This window comes from Emys orbicularis, chromosome 14 (assembly GCF_028017835.1).
Source record: "Emys orbicularis isolate rEmyOrb1 chromosome 14, rEmyOrb1.hap1, whole genome shotgun sequence".
In the NCBI taxonomy this organism is placed as follows: Eukaryota; Metazoa; Chordata; order Testudines; family Emydidae; genus Emys; species Emys orbicularis.
This window is the reverse complement of record NC_088696.1, coordinates 41397444-41416638: the sequence shown is the minus strand read 5'-3', so window position 1 is coordinate 41416638 and position 19195 is coordinate 41397444. Positions and strand designations below refer to the sequence as shown.

Below are 19195 nucleotides of genomic sequence, written 5' to 3'. Positions count from 1 at the left end.
TTGCAATCAAGGCCTAGCCATCACTGGCCAGACAGGGGTTAATGGCTCATCAACACCCAATCCCCTATCCTAGAGACTCCCCATGGGGGCGGACTAATCCAGGTTACAAGGATCTTTCTAGCAGGAGATCACTCCCCCCCCCCCCCCGCCCCAATCTCAACAGCTGGAGGGACATCTGGAAGACAAAGACTTCAGACTGGGTAAGTTTGGTCCCAGTCTGGAAGGGGGGGACTTGGCTGTGTATTAAGGTGGCGGTATCATAGCCATAGTATCATAGCCGATGAGGTTAATCCGAGGCGTGATTATTGCTAGTTGAAATCTGTTAGGGTGAGAGAGTGCTTGATTCAAATCTTGCTTAGTCTGTTTAAGTTAGAATTCAGACCTCAAATTTATTTATATTTCTTCGGTAACGGACTTTGATCTTTAGGCCTGCTACTTATAATCACTTAAAATTTGTCTGTAGTTAAAAAATCTTTTATATTTTACCTACAACAGTGTGTTTAGGTTGAAGTGCGTGGGGAATCTCAGCTCAGACTACAAGGGCTGGTGTGTGTCCATTCCACACTGGGGGAGTGGCAAACTTGGTATTGAGCTTACACTGGTCAGAGTTCTGGGCAGTACAAGATGGTAGAGTTCTGGGGTGTGAGACTGGAGAACTGGGGGGAATTGGCTGAAGCCTCCCCATTGATGTATCATTCGTGAGTGTCTGGGAGATCATTCATGTAACTCAGATGTGTCCCTGCCTCTAGATGGCTGTGTCAGGGCAGTGCCTATCAGAGGCTCCTAGCTTGACATGAGTATCACAGGGAGGGGCAGCCCGAGTTGGTGGGTTTGGAGGACTCCACGGTCCCATGGTCCAGGTTGCACCGCAGGGACCCCATCACACTTCATACACCCTGCCTCAACCTCCCCCACTCACACCCCACCTCTGTGCCCCATATTCTGCCTCAGCACCCCTCCATAGAACCTGCCTCAGCACCCCCCACACACTACCTCTGTGCCCCCCACATACACCCTCCTCTTCAGCAACCTCCTTGATGTTCCCCTCCCACCCTGCCTCACCACCGCTCACACACACCATCTCAACCCCCACCCACCCACCTCCCCATCTCAGTGCCCCAGCTGCATGGGTGGCAGGAGAGGTGAGCCAGCCCAAGTACATACCTAAGGTTTCAAATGGGATTGTAAGTGGCGTGGTTTTCCTGACCCACCACCCCTGTAGCCATGGCTACACTTCTATTTTGATTGCGCTACCTCGATCACAGCGAGTACAGGTATGGCCACCTGAACTGGAAATTACACCTCCAGTTCCAGTGTAGACATATCAGGGCTACATTAGCAGTTAGTAATGACTATGCACAGGAATTACTCCCCCTCCTCCAGAAAGTGCACGGAAAGGATGTAGAAATGCCCTTTCTACAGTGTTGTTAAAACTATAGTGAATCTTGTGATAGTTGGTATGTTTCAGAAAGCCCCAGCTCCTGGTATCATGTGATTACATGAGACTCTCAGCTTCTTTAAATAAAAAAAAAAACAGCAGAAACTAAAAACCAAAAAACACGTTTAGCCTTTGTGATTACAGCTAAAAGCTTGAAAACATGACACACATGTGACCTCAGGCTCAGAGACGAGAAAGTAAAGAAAAAGATCCAACTTTTTATTTGTTAAAACCTCCTGCATTTTAAGACAAGCTAATGATTTGGGGGCAGGTTGATCATTTCTGAAGCCTGGGGGCTGGCCACTCCCATGGGTGCAGCAGATGTGTGCGGGGCCCACCTTTCTCCTGGCTCGAAGTGTGCAGGACATCCCACATCCGGCCCTGATTTTTAGTCATCCCGTGGTCCCTCATTGCCATTGCAAAGTACCGGATCCAGGCTATTCAGCTGCTGCTGCTAGTTCCCCCAGCAGCTCGGCGGCTGCTGTTTAGTGCGTTAACGTGCCCACCTCTCCCCTCCCCTCGGCTGGCTGTGTGGTGCGCTAGGACGCTGGGGACACCTGCCCTTACAGGGAGTCACTCGCAGTGCAGCGGCAGCACAGTTAGCAGCTTCTCTGCAGGGGACAAAATCAAGCTTTGGTGCCCATGGCTGGCACGTAGCAGGCCCTGCCTTCAGGCAGCAGGGGCAGTGAAGGGGGGTGGGGTTGGTTTTGGAAGGGAGACTGGGTGGTTTTATCTGCCCGGCTCAGGAGGACGTCATGATGACACTGATGATGAAGAGGTTACTCCCCATGTGCAGTAACTGCAGTTCTTTGAGATGTGTCCCCCTCTGGGTGCTCCACTTCAAGTGCGCATGTGGCTCTCGAGCCTTGATCAGAGATGTTCAGTTAGCATGGTCTGTTTGGCCCACATGCCCCCTTCGCCTCCTCATGCTGGACCCCGGGGATAGCCAGGGGTGCCTGGGCGAACCACCCTCAGTTCCTTCTCCACCCAAACATCCTTTAAGGAACAGTCCGAAGCAGAGGGGAAGGAGGGCAGGTAGTGGAGCACCCAGCAGGGGACAAATCTCAACTCATGGAACGCAGCCGAGACCTGTGACGGTTATGGCTGGTCCTTCCTGGCTTCAGTTTACGATAGGCCCATGACGAAGGTTGGTCCACACACTCTGGGGCAGATGTAACCCCCCCCTCCCGCCCCACACACGGGATGCTAACGCTACTGAGTTTGTTGTCAAATGATCAGCATCACCCGGGGGGGGGGGGGGGGGGGGGGTTTACACTTTAGGTTCTGTTTTTTTGCCCTCTGGTTGCTGAGCCTGCAGGTCACAGTTCCAGGCTTTTCTCTGCAACCATGAGAGCTAAAAACACTCAGTTACCAAGACCCTCTTGATTCCAACAGCAGAGTTTAAAGAAAAACACCAAATATCACAAGAGCTGGCAATGCTTATTCTCGAGCAAGTCTGCGGGAGGACACTTCTTGGGGATTACAAGCATCCTAACAAATTTACACTACATCAAAAGAGGCAGAAATCAGACTGTCCACACAGGTCTGCAAAATAACCGAAGTGTGAACCGAACCCAATTTAAGGCATTTTGGTGCCACTATCTGTAGACCAGCCCCCAGATACATGGGAGGAGGGGGAGCACATGCTGTAAAGTCCACTACTGCATTGTCTTCTCCCCCAGCCCCCTGTGATGCTGATCATTAGACAACAAACTCAGTAGCGTTAGCATCCCGTGCAAGCCAGTGAGGCAGCGGAGGGTGTGCGCGCGTGGGGTGGGGGGTTAACTTGGGGAGACAACAGATAACCCTGACTGCATAAATAAAGCACAGACTCACAAAGCACACATCTCCACACCAGTTCTTGCACATGGATGTGTATTTTAATAAAAATAATTCTGTCAAAATACAACAGAATGTTACCATATTTCCAGTACAGTTTTACATTTTTTTTCCCCTTCAGTTAAAATTCCCCTCCCCTTTTGAGGGTTTCATGCTAGCATTGGGTAACTTAATTCACAAATACTAAGCTTAGACTGAACCAATGTGCACAACTTGTAGAATGTCCATTTAGCCGATGTTATTAACAAAGAGGATAAATCTGGAAGAGCAAAGACTATGCTCACTCACTATTTGTATTGTGGATTTTTTTATTTTTTTTTATAGCCGACATGGCTGGTAAAAAGGAAACAAAACCAAAGTGTCCTCACATTCCACGCTGGAGCTGAACTTTTCATACCTGAGTTTTGAGCCGTCGGAAGAAGAAAATTAAATTACAAGGTATACTTCATTGGATTGGTTTTCCTTTTTAATATACTGGAATACAGAAATTGAAGATGTCATCAAAACCCTCCTACTGCCAGGCGTTCCACACGGTGCCGTCTACAGAGCCAAGAGGAGCACAGGTGCACACGTGAAAAATAAAAACCCAACTCAAGTCACTAGAGAGGATATTAACCTTAAATAGTGTCACACCCACGTGGTATTTAGTTTTAAAATTTTCTGTAAAAAACCCCAAGCCCCCAAAGGCATTCGTTTGTTTCAATTTCCAACTTCAAAGCAATGAGAGCCCACCCTGCAAAACCCAACTCCCTCATTGTGCTCTTCCTACTAATTTGGGATAAAGCCCTCCTGGGTCCTGGCATTTGTCTTTTGAAGCGTGTGGGGAACAGAAGAAAAACAAAGCAGTTGAGGGTGGTTCGAAGAGGAATGGGGTGTCGGGTGGACATTTGGAATAGGTCTGTAATATGTGGACATATGGAACACGTCTTGTGATTTAAAGTGCAAAACCCCCACAGTGATCTGGTTGCTGTGAGTAAAAGGGGGTTAAAACAACTGCCCGTAAAGTAACGTTTCTTTTCATTTTAGATCCTCCTCTTACGTGATCAGCTTCCCAGGTGCACACCCAGAGCCAGATCCCAACCACAGCACTGCCCCAAAGCTGGCGTTGTGAACTGTGTGTCCAGGACGTGTTGTGGGTGCTCTCTGCTAGGATGACACTTTCCATCTCACGTCACTAGCCGGGGTGCACAGAGCTGGCAACAGACCGAGAATAACACTGGCTCATCGGAGAGAAAGGAGCCACGGGGCGTTCATTCACCTGCCGCTGACGGACACTTGGGGGCAAATGTGAGTCCTCACTAAAGAGACCCAGTGCTTCCTCTTTAGGCGGCTGCTGGCTCCCACCCCCCTGCAGGCCTGCTCTAAAACGCCTCCCAAACCTGGCTCTTGGAGGCCAGTGGGCCCCATCTCCCTACCCAGGGAAGGGACGCTGCTCAAACAGACACTGTCTGGCTCAATGGTAAGAGCCGACCGCCTGGAATTTCCCTCTGACCCTGGCGCTCTTGAAGGCGTGGAGAGACGAGTCACACCACCACCTCGCCTCCTCAGACCAATTTAGGGGCAGTTCTTTACAAATGTACATTGCCCTTAACGGCATGCACAGCAGCTAGGGGCGTGCATGAACAGCCAGCTGGATGCTACTGCTAACAGCGGCATGTGGGGCTTTCCATCCGGGGCTCTTAAAGGAGCACTGGGGAAACTGAGGCCCAGAGAGGTGAGGTGATTTGCCCCAGCTCACAGGAGGCCAGTGGCAAAGATGTGGAATAGAGCCCAGAGCTCCTGGGTTGCAGTCCAGAGCCCTGCCCGTGACCCAGGCTGCCTCCTGTAAGAGGAGCACACTCAGCTATTTGATTTGTGCGCAGTCTGGCACGCAGCACAACGGCCTTGCCCGAGCTCCACCAGTTTAACCCAGGCTGTGATGTGGCGCTGGGTTGGCGTAGCTCTGTGCGGACTCTCTCCCTTCGGTTTAAACCTGGCTTGGAGCAGTTCAGCTAAACCCGTTTAACTTCACACTTTCCCCAGAGCAGCTCTGGGCATAGACCAAGCCCAGGTCTCCCTCTGATGGTGCCACCGCTAACGCCCACCAGCAGCAGTGACCGAGCGGGGCAGCCAGCTGCACAGAGCGTGGGGAGCAATCCAGCAATACTTGAGGGCGGGACCCGTTCTCCTCCACATGCCATGTGTGCAGCTAGTGTTCCCGGGCAGTGCCCTGCTGCCGGAGAGACACGCACTGAGCATGGGCACTGCCTGGCGCTAGTGGGGGCAGGAAGTGGTAACTGAAAGGTCTGGAAATAGCGAGATAAGGCACAAAATAGTCAACATCCTCCCCCGGCAACTGGTGCGGTGAACCAGCCTCCAGGCTGCGCTGCCCCCCATGGGATAGGATGGGGAAGTGCAGCCAAGGTGAGCATGTCTGTCCATTTTCCTGCCAAGCCTTTGGGGAACTGCTGGACAGACCAGGGCCCCTCTCTCCGGCAGGGACCCCATGGCCAGCCAAGTCCCGGCCCATGCACAGGCAGCTGCCAAGGTTCAGTTTGATTCCAACGTGAATGACAATGGCACTTATCCAGCCAGCCCATTATCAGCGTGGGCTGGTCCCATCACCGCAGGGCTGAACCGCGCACACTCCAGACTGCCCCTGAAGAGACGCATGGCAGGACCTGGCCCTGGGAGAGGGGCTGGCTGGTCCAATGAGTCTTTTCCATCTCTAGACTCTGCAGGAAATACCCCACGTGACCCACAGGGGGATTCCGGTCTCAGATTGACACTGGTGTAAAACATTTGATTCAGTGGAGTTAGCCCTGATTTACACCGGGGGAGAACCGAGGCAGGCCTGTGGGGTCTGCAGGCGTCTGGAGGCAGAGGGGCAGGGGATTCGGGAAGTAGTGATGCCTCCTGAGGCACATTAGCTCCCCAAACACAGCTACGGACATGCCAGGAACAGCCCGGCCACTCCTCAAGCCAGCAGGCTCCAAACTTGGGCAACACGACAGAGCCGGGTCACACCCAGCCCTTCTGCAAGGAGTCTTGTTACACCCAACTGCTACAGCCACAGCCTGGGCACGGCCGCCCTAGAGGAAAGCACTGCCCCTCTCTCAGGAGCCTGCCCTACATGCCAGGTACACACCGCTGTTGCAGTCAGGAACAGGGGCCACAGTGCAGGAGGGCACGGAGATGGCTGCAGCTCCTCCCAGGGCTGGATCCATGCAGCTGCTTTACCAGCAACACCCTGGGAGGATATGGCCCACCGGGCTCCTCGACAGGGCCAAGTGCCTAAATAGCAACCACAGCTGCCCAGCCTATCAAAGGGGGCGAACGGAGCCACTGTACAGCAGGCCTTGAAACTCATCCAGCAGCACCAGGCAAAGCGTGGTTCAGCCGCACTTCCCCTGGGGAATCACGGCTCCAACCGGAAGGTCAGAATTTGTCCCAGGCGACCCTCAGATGAAGCCCCCAGCCCAGCTAATCCCCTCAGACCCTCCTTTCCCACCTACGCACAGGACACCACAGCCTCCGGGAGCCAGAGCCACAGGGCAGGAGAGCTGGCACTGACCAGCCTCTGCTTCTGCCCTTCCCTGCGTCACTGAGTGCCTGCTACAGAGAGCCAATGGCGCAGACATCTGTCGCCCTCGTGCCAGCGTCCCACAGCACCCTCTGGACTTACTAGACGCTGGGCTATGGGGCACGCTCACACCTGAAGCATACTCAACATGACGGACCTGAAAATAACAGGGCTGGAGCCCAGAAAGGAGCGAGTTTAGAAAGGCTCCTGGGTGTTGTTCCCCGTTACCAGCCTAGCACGACTGTCCTATGCCCTGTCAGTCACTTGCTGGTGACATCCCCTGACCAACACAACACCATGGGCACAGAACCTCAGGGAAGCCGGTTTGAGGAGTTTATACTGCAGAGACATGGGATTTTAGTCACTCAGATCCAGCAGTGGGAGGATCCTTGGAAGGAGGAAGCTCTCAGTTCCCTGCACGCCGATCGGCTCCCAGCCCACCAGAGACCCTGACCCCACTGGGTTATTCTGTATACACCACCGAGACAAGGGGAGAAAAGGCACGTGTGGGGCCAGCTCTCAGATGGAGCCAGGAGAGCGCTCTGGGATTACAGTGTAAATTCTGACTGGTCCCCAAGCCATCCTTTCCCGGCTCCTCCTACCTCTTTCCTGACACCATGGTGCCACAAGCCAAACAATGGTGGGGGAAGCTGGCACACCACCTCTGCCACTCTGCTGATGCCCCTCAATCCAGCTCCCCTCCCCACCCCACCCCCAAACTCTGGCAACATCCCTCAGTCCTGCCCCACAGCTCCCCTGCTATCCCAGAGCCTAGAAGCCCCTGCCCCACCACTGCCAATGACCTTTAATCCTGACCTGTAGCCGCTGCTAGTCCAGCCTGGGGCTCTCCTGAGCCCAGAGGTCCAAACGCAGCACCATGGTGCCCACCAGGGGATTCCGACGACACCTCTCTCCCCAGCAAAGGAAGTCAGGGTGAAGCTGTCCCCCAAGGAGAGACTCCGCCCCACTACGCTCCCTGCCCAGAGCCACCGAAAGGGCACCTTCCCCAAGGCTCCTGGTTCTGAAGCCAGCCCCACGAGGAAGCTGCCACACGCCCACGTGCTAATCCCCCTTTGCTGCCCCAGGCTGTGCGTGATGGGTCCCTTTACTAGGGAGCGTGAAACCAGCGAGCGGTGCACTTCTGCAGCATCCTCACAGCTCACCCCAGGGGTCCATGCACACCAGAAGCAAAACTACACTCATTCCAGCACGCTTGCTCCAGGGACAAACATCCCTGTCTGGGCTGCCATCTGGGGAAGTGCTTGCAGTACTGCAACCCTCTGGTGCTGCTACTGAGGAGTGCAAGGGGATTTTACACAGCTAGCTGCAGACCCTTTGGAAAGGTGCGATTGGGAGCGTGGAGCTTTGCGAACAGGGGCCGCTAACAGGGAGTTTCGAGAGGGAGTTTGGAAGGGGAGTGGGAAGGGGGAGAGGTACACGTGCCATTCTTCAAAACCTTTCAACTAAACTATAATCAAAGCCTCTTGATTTAAACAAAAACCCTATCGTTAACCTAGGCAGCTGTAGGAGAGAATGCAGGCAGAAGCCCAGCAGCAGAGTGGAGGCTATCCTGTTTATTGCACTCAGTGTAGCATGTATGATTACCTGCCCTGTGGGCGGGTGGCGTATGTGTGCATTCGGTGCAAGGAGCTCCTGGCCCTCTGAGACCACGTACAGGCTTTGGAGGCCAGGGTGGCGGAACTGGAGGAGCTAAGGGAGGCAGAGAGGTATGTGGATGAGGCTTTCCGGGACACTGTAGATTTGTCCCACCTCCGGTCAGACAGCCCCTGCGCTGTTGAGGAGGATGAAAGGCCCAGGGAAGCAGAGCAGTCAATGGGAGCAGAGGGAAACCTTCCCATAGTTGGGACCCTCCTTCCAGATGGTGCTGGGGTTGCCTCTCACACTGAGGTTACCTCTCCGGGGGAGGGAACTCCAGTCACTAGGAAAAGGCAGGTGTTAGTAATGGGAGATTCGATCATTAGAAACAGAGCTGGGTTTGTGATGACCGGGAGAACCGTATGGTGACTTGCCTGCCTGGTGCGAAGGTTGCGGATCTCTCGAGGCATCTGGATAGACTTATGGGTAGTGCTGGGGAGGAGCCGGTGGTCGTGGTACATGTAGGTACCAATGACTTAGGGAAGGGTAGGAGAGACGTCCTGGAGGCCAAATTTAGGCTGCTCGGGAAGAGACTGAAATCCAGGACCTCTATGGTGGCATTCTCAGAAATGCTCCCAGTTCCATGCGCAGGGCCAGGTAGGCAGGCAGAGCTTCAGAGTCTCAATGCGTGGATGAGATGATGGTGTAGGGAGGAGGGGTTTACATTCTTTAGGAACTGGGGAAACTTCTGGAATGGGGGGAGCCTATACAGCAGAGATGGGCTCCACCTAAACCAAAGTGAACCAGACTGCTGGCACTAAACATTAAAAGGTTGTAGAGCAGTTTTTAAACTAGGAGATGGGGGAAAGCCGACTGCTGCAGAGGAGCATGTGGATCGGACAGAGACTTCTCTTAGGGGAGAGTCTAATGATAGAGACTCTCCAGGTTCTAGTCAGGAGCAGAGGATGGAGGAGGATAATGTAAGGGCCGGATCAGATGAGAAACATTCACATAAAAAAGAATCTAACACATCAGAAAAGGGCAGACAAATAAACAGTGACAAGTTTTTTAAAGTGCTTGTACACAAATGCTAGAAGTCTAAATAACAAGATGGGTGAACTAGAGTGCCTCGTGATAAAGGAGGATATTGATATAATAGGCATCACAGAAACCTGGTGGAGTGGGGACAATCAATGGGACACAATCATTCCAGGGTACAAAATATATCGGAAGGACAGAGCAGGTCGTGGGGGGGAGGGGGGGAGGAGGAGGGGGAGTGGTACTATATGTGAAAGAAAATGTAGAATCAAATGAAGTAAAAATCTTAAATGAATCCACATGTTCCATAGAATCTCCATGGATAGTAATTCCATGCTCTAATAAGAATATAACAGTAGGGATCTATTATCGACCACCTGACCAGGACAGTGATACTGACAATGAAATGCTAAGGGAGATTAGAGAGGCTATCAAAATAAAGAACTCAATAATAGTGGGGGGTTTCGCTTATCCCCATATTGACTGGGAACATGTCACCTCAGGACAAAATGCAGAGACAAAATTTCTTGATACTTTAAATGACTGCTTCATGGAGCAGCTGGTACGGGAACCCACAAGGGGAGAGGCAATTCTCGATTTAGTCGAGTGGAGCGCAGGAGCTGCTCCAGGAGGTAACTATAACAGGACCGCTTGGAAATAGTGACCATAATATAATATTTAACATTCCTGTGGTGGAAGAACACCTCAATAGCCCAACACTGTGGCATTTAATTTCCAAAGGGGGAACTATGCAAAAATGAGGGGGTTAAACAGAAATTAACAGGTACAGTGACTACAGTGAAATCCCTGCAAGCTGCATGGACACTTTTCAAAGACACCAGAATAGAGGCCCAACTTAAATGTATTCCCCAAATTTAAAAACACAGTAATAGAATTAAAAAAGAGCCACCGTGGCTTAACAACCATGTAAAAGAAGCAGTGAGAGATAAAAAGGCATCTTTTAAAAAGTGGAAGTCAAATCCTAGTGAGGTAAATAGAAAGGAGCATAAACACTGCCAAATTAAGTGTAAAAATGTAATAAGAAAAGCCAAAAAGGAGTTTGAAGAACAGCTAGCCAAAAACTCAAAAGGTAATAAAATGTTTTTTTAAGTACATCAGAAGCAGGAAGCCTACTAAACAACCAGTGGGGCCCCTGGACGATCGAGATACAAAAGGAGCACTTAAAGACGATAAAGTCATTGCGGAGAAACTAAATGAATTCTTTGCTTCAGTCTTCACGGCTGAGGAAGTTAGGGAGATTCCCAAACCTGAGCCGTCCTTTGTAGGTGACAAATCTGAGGAATTGTCACAGATTGAAGTGTCACTAGAGGAAGTTTTGGAATTAATTGATAAACTTAACAGTAACAAGTCACCGGGACCAAATGGCATTCACCCAAGGGTTCTGAAATAACTCAAATGTGAAATTGCGGAACTATTAACTATGGTTTGTAACCTGTCCTTTAAATCAGCTTCTGTACCCAATGACTGGAAGATAGCTACTGTAACGCCAATATTTAAAAAGGGCTCTAGAGGTGATCCTGGCAATTACAGACCGGTAAGTCTAACGTCAGTACCGGGCAAATTAGTTGAAACAATAGTAAAGAATAAAATTGTCAGACACATAGAAGAACATAAATTGTTGGGCAAAAGTCAACATGGTTTCTGTAAAGGGAAATCATGTCTTACTAATCTATTAGAGTTCTCTGAAGGGGTCAACAAAAATGTGGACAAGGGGGATTCAGTGGACATAGTGTACTTAGATTTCCAGAAAGCCTTTGACAAGGTCCCTCACCAAAGGCTCTTACGTAAATTAAGTTGTCATGGGATAAAAGGGAAGATCCTTTCATCGATTGAGAACTGGATTAAAAGACAGGGAAAAAGGGTAGGAATAAATGGTAAATTTTCAGAATGGAGAGGGGTAACTAGTGGTGTTCCCCAAGGGTCAGTCCTAGGACCAATCCTATTCAACTTATTCATAAATGATCTGGAGAAAGGGGTAACAGTGAGGTGGCAAAGTTTGCAGATGATACTAAACTGCTCAAAATAGTTAAGACCAAAGCAGACTGTGAAGAACTTCAAAAAGATCTCACAAAACTAAGTGATTGGGCAACAAAATGGCAAATGAAATTTAATGTGGATAAATGTAAAGTAATGCACATTGGAAAAAATAACCCCAACTATACATACAATATGATGGGGGCTAATTTAGCTACAACGAATCAGGAAAGAGATCTTGGAGTCATCGTGGATAGTTCTCTGAAGATGTCCACACAGTGTGCAGCGGCAGTCAAAAAAGCAAACAGGATGTTAGGAATCATTAAAAAAAAGGGATAGAGAATAAGAGGGAGAATATTTTATTGCCCTTATATAAATCCATGGTACGCCCACATCTTGAATACTGCGTACAGATGTGGTGGTCTCATCATCTCAAAAAAGATATACTGGCATTAGAAAAGATTCAGAGAAGGGCAACTAAAATGATTAGGGGTTTGGAACAGGTCCCCTATGAGGAGAGATTAAAGAGGCTAGGACTTTTCAGCTTGGAAAAGAGGAGACTAAGGGGGGATATGATAGAGGTATATAAAATCATGAGTGGTGTGGAGAAAGTGAATAAGGAAAAGTTATTTACTTGTTCCCATAATATAAGAACTAGGGGCCATGAAATGAAATTAATGGGCAGCAGGTTAAGTTCTTCTTCACACAGCACACAGTCAGTCTGTGGAACTCCTTGCCTGAGGAGGTTGTGAAGCCTAGGACTATAACAGCATTTAAAAGAGAACTAGATACATTCATGGAGGTTAAATCCATTAATGGCTATTAGCCAGGATTGGTAAGGAATGGTGTCCCTAGTCTCTGTTTGTCAGAGGGTGGAGATGGATGGCAGGAGAGAGATCACTTGATCATTACCCGTTAGGTTCACTCCCTCTGGGGCACCTGGGATTGGCCGCTGTCAGTAGACAGGATACTGGGCTAGATGGACCTTTGGTCTGACCCAGTACGTCCATTCTTATGTTTCTTATGTGTATCGTGGTGGGGCCTGGCTGCACCACTAGAGCAAAGAGGTCTCAGCATTGCCTGTTATTCAACGACTTAGAGGCTCTCTCTGAACTTGACCATGGCAGATTGTCAGTCATTCCTGCAGCGTGCCCAGGGATCAGACTGCATGTCCTGAGCGCTCTGTTCTGGCTCTCCAGACCAGCTGCGTGCTGTTCTCTGCAGAGTAACACTTTTTATTCATTTTTTGTAGGGAAAAAGAAGCTAGTTTGAGCCATTTTCCATCCCAGCTGCTCAAAGGACAGCAGCATCACGTACAAGGAGATTTCACAGCTCGTTTGCCTGTGATGAGAACGGAGAGATTTTGGACATTTCAAACACAATTTACTCCACACAGATGCAGTAGCAGGCCCAAGTCAGCTGTGAATTTTTTCATGTGCACTAAAGGTTGCTATGTTGTCATGTTCCAGACTGATCCAATGTTACACTGGAACGGCTCCGGAGCCCCTGCGGTTACCTAAGGCGCATTTTAAAGTGCCCCTTGACAACCTAGAGTCATTAAGAAAACTGCTGTTGTGACAGAAGAGTCAATCTTCCTTTAACCCAAGAAGCCAGAGCCAAGCTTCCAACCACTAGAACTTAAGAGCCAGATCTGCAGAGTCAGTCAGTTATGTGGCCAATTCAGAGACGGGTCAGCTATGAAGGAAAAATCAGCCTGGAGGATCTTGAATTGAATTGGAGATCAGCAGGGTACTAGGAACGAGGAAGAGAAGCACTGTTTCCTGATGCCAGGCTCAATGATCTGCCCCTACTATGCCACAGAAGGACAGGAGGAATGGTGGAGTATTCACAATTGCACTAACCAGTCGTCCTCAAGTTGGACATGGAACTGACCGGAATGCAACACAAGGATGGCTTATCCAACGTGAATAACCTTTAGGAGAACTGGCTGAAGACATGGAGAGGCCAGTCCATCACATCTCCAGATACCCCAGAGGAGCTACCAGAAGTCTTAGCCCAAGAGCATTTAGATGCTTTACCTGTAATGAATGCGAAACTGAAGCTAAAACAATTGCTCTAGAAGAGTAAATGCAAGTGTGGAGTAAGAAGCTTTCTAACAATTCTGCCAAGGAAGAAAGTGATCCATGGTGCAAGGCCAATACAGGGACCCAAGGGGACAGCTGCACAATGTATGACAAGGAAAAGGCACTGCTTAAAGGAAGTGACAACTACTACAGTACTGAGCAGCAAAAAGCACAACCTCCAGGGAATCTTTGGAAAGGAAGTGGTGACGTTGTTACAAAGGTGGGGAGAGGCCAGCTGCAAGCCAGGACGAAAACAGCTAAAGCTGACCAGCCACTGGGGCTGTCTCCGTCCTTGAGGGATATGGTTAGGTAACCTACCTAACCCAAACTGGCAAACCCCAGGCCAAGAGAGGACGTTGAACTGGGGGCTGAAAAGCAGGTCTGCTGTAAGAGATACTGTGAATACAAGTTCTAAGGCCAGGCTGGCTTTAGCAGATGCTACTGCAGCAACCCCGGCGGTTGTTTAGACTGGACTGCGCAAGCCAGGCCCAGTGGTTGGTGATGAGACTGCAGGAAGAGGGAAGATTCCTCCCTAAGTCAGTCAGTGCATCTACACAAGAAGCATTTTCAATTCTACATTTTCACCAACAGGTGGCGCTAGCCATGTACACATTGGTTATGATTTCACAATGGACCCTTCACCCCCTTGCCTTCCACCACTCCTCCCCCCCCCCCCCGCGCCCAATCTGTCTGCAAAGGGTTTACCTTTGGTGTTCCCTCACCACCACCACAGGCAGGCTCTGCAGCATCCAACCCCTCCTCCGCTGGGCCCTCAAGCATGTGCTACACCATCAGCAAAAGCAGTCGTGACGCAGGGTCTGGGCTTCAGCAGAGAGGTGCCCCATGGTCTCCTGCTCCAACTGCAGCCTCCACTTGTGGTGCCGAACATGCCTGCTCCAAACCAACGTAGCTGGGAGCCAGGAGCTAATTCCTTCCCCCGCATGGCGCGTAAGCTCACTCGCAGTCTGGAGCCCACAGGAGGGGCTGGCGAGGATTTTAAGCCTGAATACCCTCCACTTGGCATTAGTGAATTGAAAGAAATTTTATTTTTCATTTTCCACTTATGAAAAAATTTCAAATGAAACAGAAAAAGCAGCAGAGACACGTGCTGCAAACCCCACTTCCCCTCTGCGAAGATCTGTGGGCAGTCAGTCAGTTAGGCACATCGCTCTTCACTGTACCCTACTCTCCGTCAGCAACGGCACCCAGACACAAACACGCAGCGTGTAAGGCCATTGGGTACCATCAGTCTCGCACGCACACGCATGCTAGGGGTATGTGCTTTTAATCCAACGTGTCTAGCAGCACTTGTGAGGACGCCTATGACAGCACTGCTGAACCAGTTCATCCTCGTTTGGTGTTAAGCCATCACAGCTGCTCGCTGGGGTCGCTGTGTGGCTCCAAATTCAATATTTACTTTTCAATCCTTATGAAAACAGAGCTGCTGCCTTTCAATGTAATGGCCTGGCTGTCATGTATTTAAAATCTTGCCGTCTATAATGCTGTTGGTCCCCACACACAGCCTGTAAAAACCTGACGTTTACAAGCTTTGGGGGGGTGACACAAGCACACTCCATACTTCCAGGTCAATTCTCCCAGCAGACCCCTGGCATATCCAAGCAGAGCTCTAGCTGGGGGATGCAGCCCAGAGCCCAGCTACACCGACATGGCCTAACCCGCAGAGAACGGGGCTCTGTAATGGAACACAACCAAACACTTCGCTCAGGCAGCGCTAGCAGCTGCTCCCTGGAGGTTAGCGCCAGGGGCTCATCCAAACCTGGTGATTTCCAATTCCCTCCGCTTTTCCAGCCTCTAATCACAGCGAGGTGCTCTCCATGCCCGCAGGCTGGCTGCTCCCAGGGCTGGAGGTGCATTCACAGCCTAGCCCACTGACATGAGGAACAAGGCAAAGGCTCCCACTGCACTAGCCTGGCCCCTCACAAGCTCAGCAAAGGGCCAGCCACGGTGAAGCCTTCAATTCCCAGGATGAAGCCTACAAGTGACTGCTGGGGGGGATAACAGAGCTTGGGCTGTGGGGAATAAACACATGAACGCCTTGGCTGAGGTGGAAGAGATCTTTTTAATGAATGGGATCCAAATAAACACCTTGAGCTGCCCTCTGGGGAAGAGCTCAGGTCACTAGCACTGGAGATAAATACTGGATGTTCATGTGTGGGGACGGGTATAGATCTTTTTTACTTAAGAAAATAATAAGCTGTCACCCAGGTGGATGAGCTTTATCACTAAATTAGCAGAAACCAGCTCAGCACAAACTCTCCAGATATAAATACTGGTGGCTCAGTCAGAAAAAAAGAAAGAGAAAGACCTAAATCGGAAGGCGCTACATTAGATTAACCAGCAAAATACTGAGTGCTGCTGCAGCCGCGGTGACGGTGGGGAGATGGGAGAGGTCTGCCAGCTGCTGCCCGGCTCCGCAAACGGCACGTGATGGTGACCGCTGCCGAGGAGGGACTGACTCAGTCAGCACTCTGTCTCTTCCCTGGGCAGTGTGGGGGGCCGGGCAGCAGGGAGGTCAGGCGGGGGAAGAGGCGGTGGCGGCAATGGAGGGTGAAGGGCAGCACTGGAGGACGTCACTCCATCTCCTCTGATGGCTAGTGCAAACAATCGTCAACTCTGGCAAAGGAGCAGGAACCCAAGCCCACGCGAGCCATGAGCCGCAAACACTCGGAGGCCTGGCCCAGGGCCAGCATCAGCGGGGGCTGCTTTGGCAGGTTCTGAGATTCTGTGGGGAAGAGAGAAGAAAAGGTCTCAGAATGGCCGTGCTGGAGGGCTGAGCATGGCACCTTGCCAGAGCGGCCTACCCAAGTGCTCCCTCGACTCCCGAACTAGACAGCGAGCAGAGCACAGGCTGGGTGGCTGCCGAGCTGGTCACGCTGGGTCTGCCAGGGTGCTGTCCCTGCACACAGTCACGCCCGCATTCGCTGGACGTGCCCCCCAGCAGCGTGAGGTGGCAGGACCTTTGGGAAGCAGTGCTGCGTGGGCCAACGAGCACCCGCTGGTGCTGCCAGTCTTAGTCCAAGGGAGACTATGGGGCTGCGCAGCCGCAGTTCCAGCCGCTGAACACGAGACCCAGGAGAGCAGAACGTGAAGGCAGAAGCAAGGTGGGGGATGGGGTGCTATTTAGTGGCCTTCTCCGAGGTGGCCGCTGTCTGCTCCCACTCGTGGGCGTCTAGCCTGCAATACAAGCCCCTCGGGCCTAGCCGTGGATCTGGAGTCCTTTGTTTTCTCAAGTGTGCTCTCCAGTTTTATGCTGCTCATCTCTCTGGAGGGGAAATCCTCCACCCAGCTCTGTGCCTCTGCTGAGACCTCAGCCAGGAGTACCAGCAAAGGAGGACGCTTGGTGCCACCAGCCTAGTCCAGGTGTCAGAAGGATCACAGGATGCACACAGCATGTCTGGGGACAAGTCCCTCAGGCGACATCCTTCAGCAACTTCTCATCTCCTCCAATGGGTGATCAAACAGGGCAAGCACCTTGCCCTGCCGCTGATACTGAGCCAGCCCCGTGTGGCTGTCAGCAGCCTGATCCCCAGAGGAGACTTTCCTTCCCCAAATTCCGCCTCCTCCATGTCTGTCTGACAGAGGGTGCAGCCAGGTACGGGGCTGGAGCGCTAACTCCCCTCTAGCTCGCTGCTCTCACGTTACTGCTCATCATGCTGCACTCTCCCCATGCATTAGAGACAACAGCCACGGACCAGACTATTGATGTATGGGTCCTTCCTGGGACCAAAACATGGCTCTGTGAGACGGAGGAGCTGGTTCGTGCGTGGAGCCTGGCCAGCGGGGGAAAGACTGACCTTAGTTAAAGCTCAGTCCCACCAGGGAATGGGGAACAGGGAGAGTGTGTGGGGATCAGGCTCCAAGCCCCTGCCCCCCATCCTCAGAGTCTAATTCCCACCCTCTTTTCTCTGCCACAAAGGCCTCGAGGGAAGCAGCTGTGCCGCCTCCTCCCCCCTGATGGTACCAGCAGGTGGCGTGCTGGGGGTGGGCAAGTCCCCTGCCCTCAGTGCCCCCCGCAGGGAGCGCTGCTCAGTCCCTCCCGCCCTGCTGGGTGTGCAGGGAGCTGGGCCGGGCTCCCCGAGGCCCTGGCCGACAGGGCTCATTTTCTAGTTTTCAAAATTGTGACTAAAAGAATCAAAGCAGCTTTTCAGGCCCCCGGCCAAGCCCCAGGCTGAGACCAGTGGGGAACCAGGGAGCAGGGTGGGTGAGCCGCCATGGGAGCCTGTGGGGCCATCAGCCTTCTCTGAGAGCCCAGCCAGGGTAACCTCCCTCCCTCGACCCTTTGCAAGATGTCAGAGGAGCTCAGGCTGCAAGGGGTCCCGTTGCTGTACAGGCCTGATCCTGCCTGCAAACAAGCTTCGTTACCATGGAAGGTTTCCGCGTCAACGGGCCCTGGGAAGTGGCCACTTCCTGTCTGGACAGGCTCCACCCTGGGCCAGCTGCTGAGGAGCCAGAGAGCATGCCACCAGCCCACGTTTTCTGGGCTGACTTCCCTAGCGCGGGACTCTCCAGAGGCCAAGCAAAGGCAGAGCCTGCTATTGATCCTCAGGCAGATGAGGGCTCTGGAGTACAAGCTGCCATCCCGAGAAAAGCCTGGGCCCCTGTGTCTATGGGGCAGGCGCAAGGGGTGAAGGCCTTACACAGTGAGTGCTGGGCTAGGGAATGGGCCTTCAAAGGCCAATTAGACAGTAGGTGCTGCCACCCAACTGCGGACGCAGAGGGGCCCCAGATCATTGCTTAACCTTGGGGCCAAGACCAGACCCAATTGCTCAAATGCCCAGGTGCACACGTGGCCGGCAGCGTGGGAACACAATGAGAACTAATCAGCTGGAGGAGACCCCACGACAGATCTCTGGGCATGCAACAAGGTCACTCCACATCCAGCTACTCTCGGGTTGGAAAGGGCAGCCCTGGCTGGGCCCCAGGGCCCTTTTATAATCTTGGCTCCAAGCAGGCCAAGGGAGAGGGAATGGCTTTCGAGAAGGCTCAGGAACCCGCTCTCGGAGGAGAAAGCTCATTTAAACACTTACAACTCCAGCTGTTCAATGAAAAACCCACAGCAATCACAAGTCTGCCCTCTTCACTCTCCAGCCACACGCCCGCAGGTGAGGACAAGCACCACTGAAATGAATTCTACTGATGGGAGGGTGAAACCCACTTTCCCTGACAGACAGTGGGGTCAGCTACAGACCAGAGGGGGTGGCGGTCAATCCCTGTACTGAAAGGACCCCAGAGGAGACAGCTGATGGCCGCTGAAGGGGCAGGGTGAGAGGGGAATGCACGGGAGCTGCTTAGCTCCTCGCAGCGAAGGTGGAAATTCCTGAAGAGCACCCTCAGAGGAGTGTTGGGACAGGCGACTGGGTGCGAGCCAGGAGGGGAGCAGAGCAGAGCAGGAGGGGAGCAGCAGCTGTATGCTGGCCGGGGAACAGGGGTCGGGCTGTGGGTATCTGGCTTCCCTTCTACCCTTCCCCAGTCACCCCAGCTGACACCGTCCCAGGCCACAACCCCTCGGAGCAATCGGCAGGAACAAGGTGAGCTCCAGGCACACATTACCGAGGGCCCCCCTTCACAATTCCAAGCACCTGCCCGGGGGCGACCGCGCTTGCAGCACAGGTGTCACGGCCC

The 19195-nt window shown here is 52.1% G+C and overlaps 1 protein-coding gene and 1 pseudogene across 2 annotated transcripts in view; one reads left to right on the top strand and one right to left on the bottom strand.

The window, feature by feature from the left end:
• Positions 1-256: 256 nt before the first annotated feature.
• On the top strand, positions 257-410 carry LOC135889081 (U4 spliceosomal RNA; annotated as a pseudogene).
• A 15203-nt stretch (positions 411-15613) lies between these two features.
• Positions 15614-19195, bottom strand: part of RANBP10 (RAN binding protein 10) — a 146879-nt gene continuing 143297 nt past the window's right edge. For both annotated transcript variants that reach the window (XM_065416330.1, XM_065416331.1), the window contains one exon: positions 15614-16295. In XM_065416330.1, coding sequence (XP_065272402.1) covers positions 16165-16295 — 131 coding nt within the window. In that variant the 3' untranslated portion in view covers positions 15614-16164. The remainder of the gene's footprint in view (positions 16296-19195) is intronic.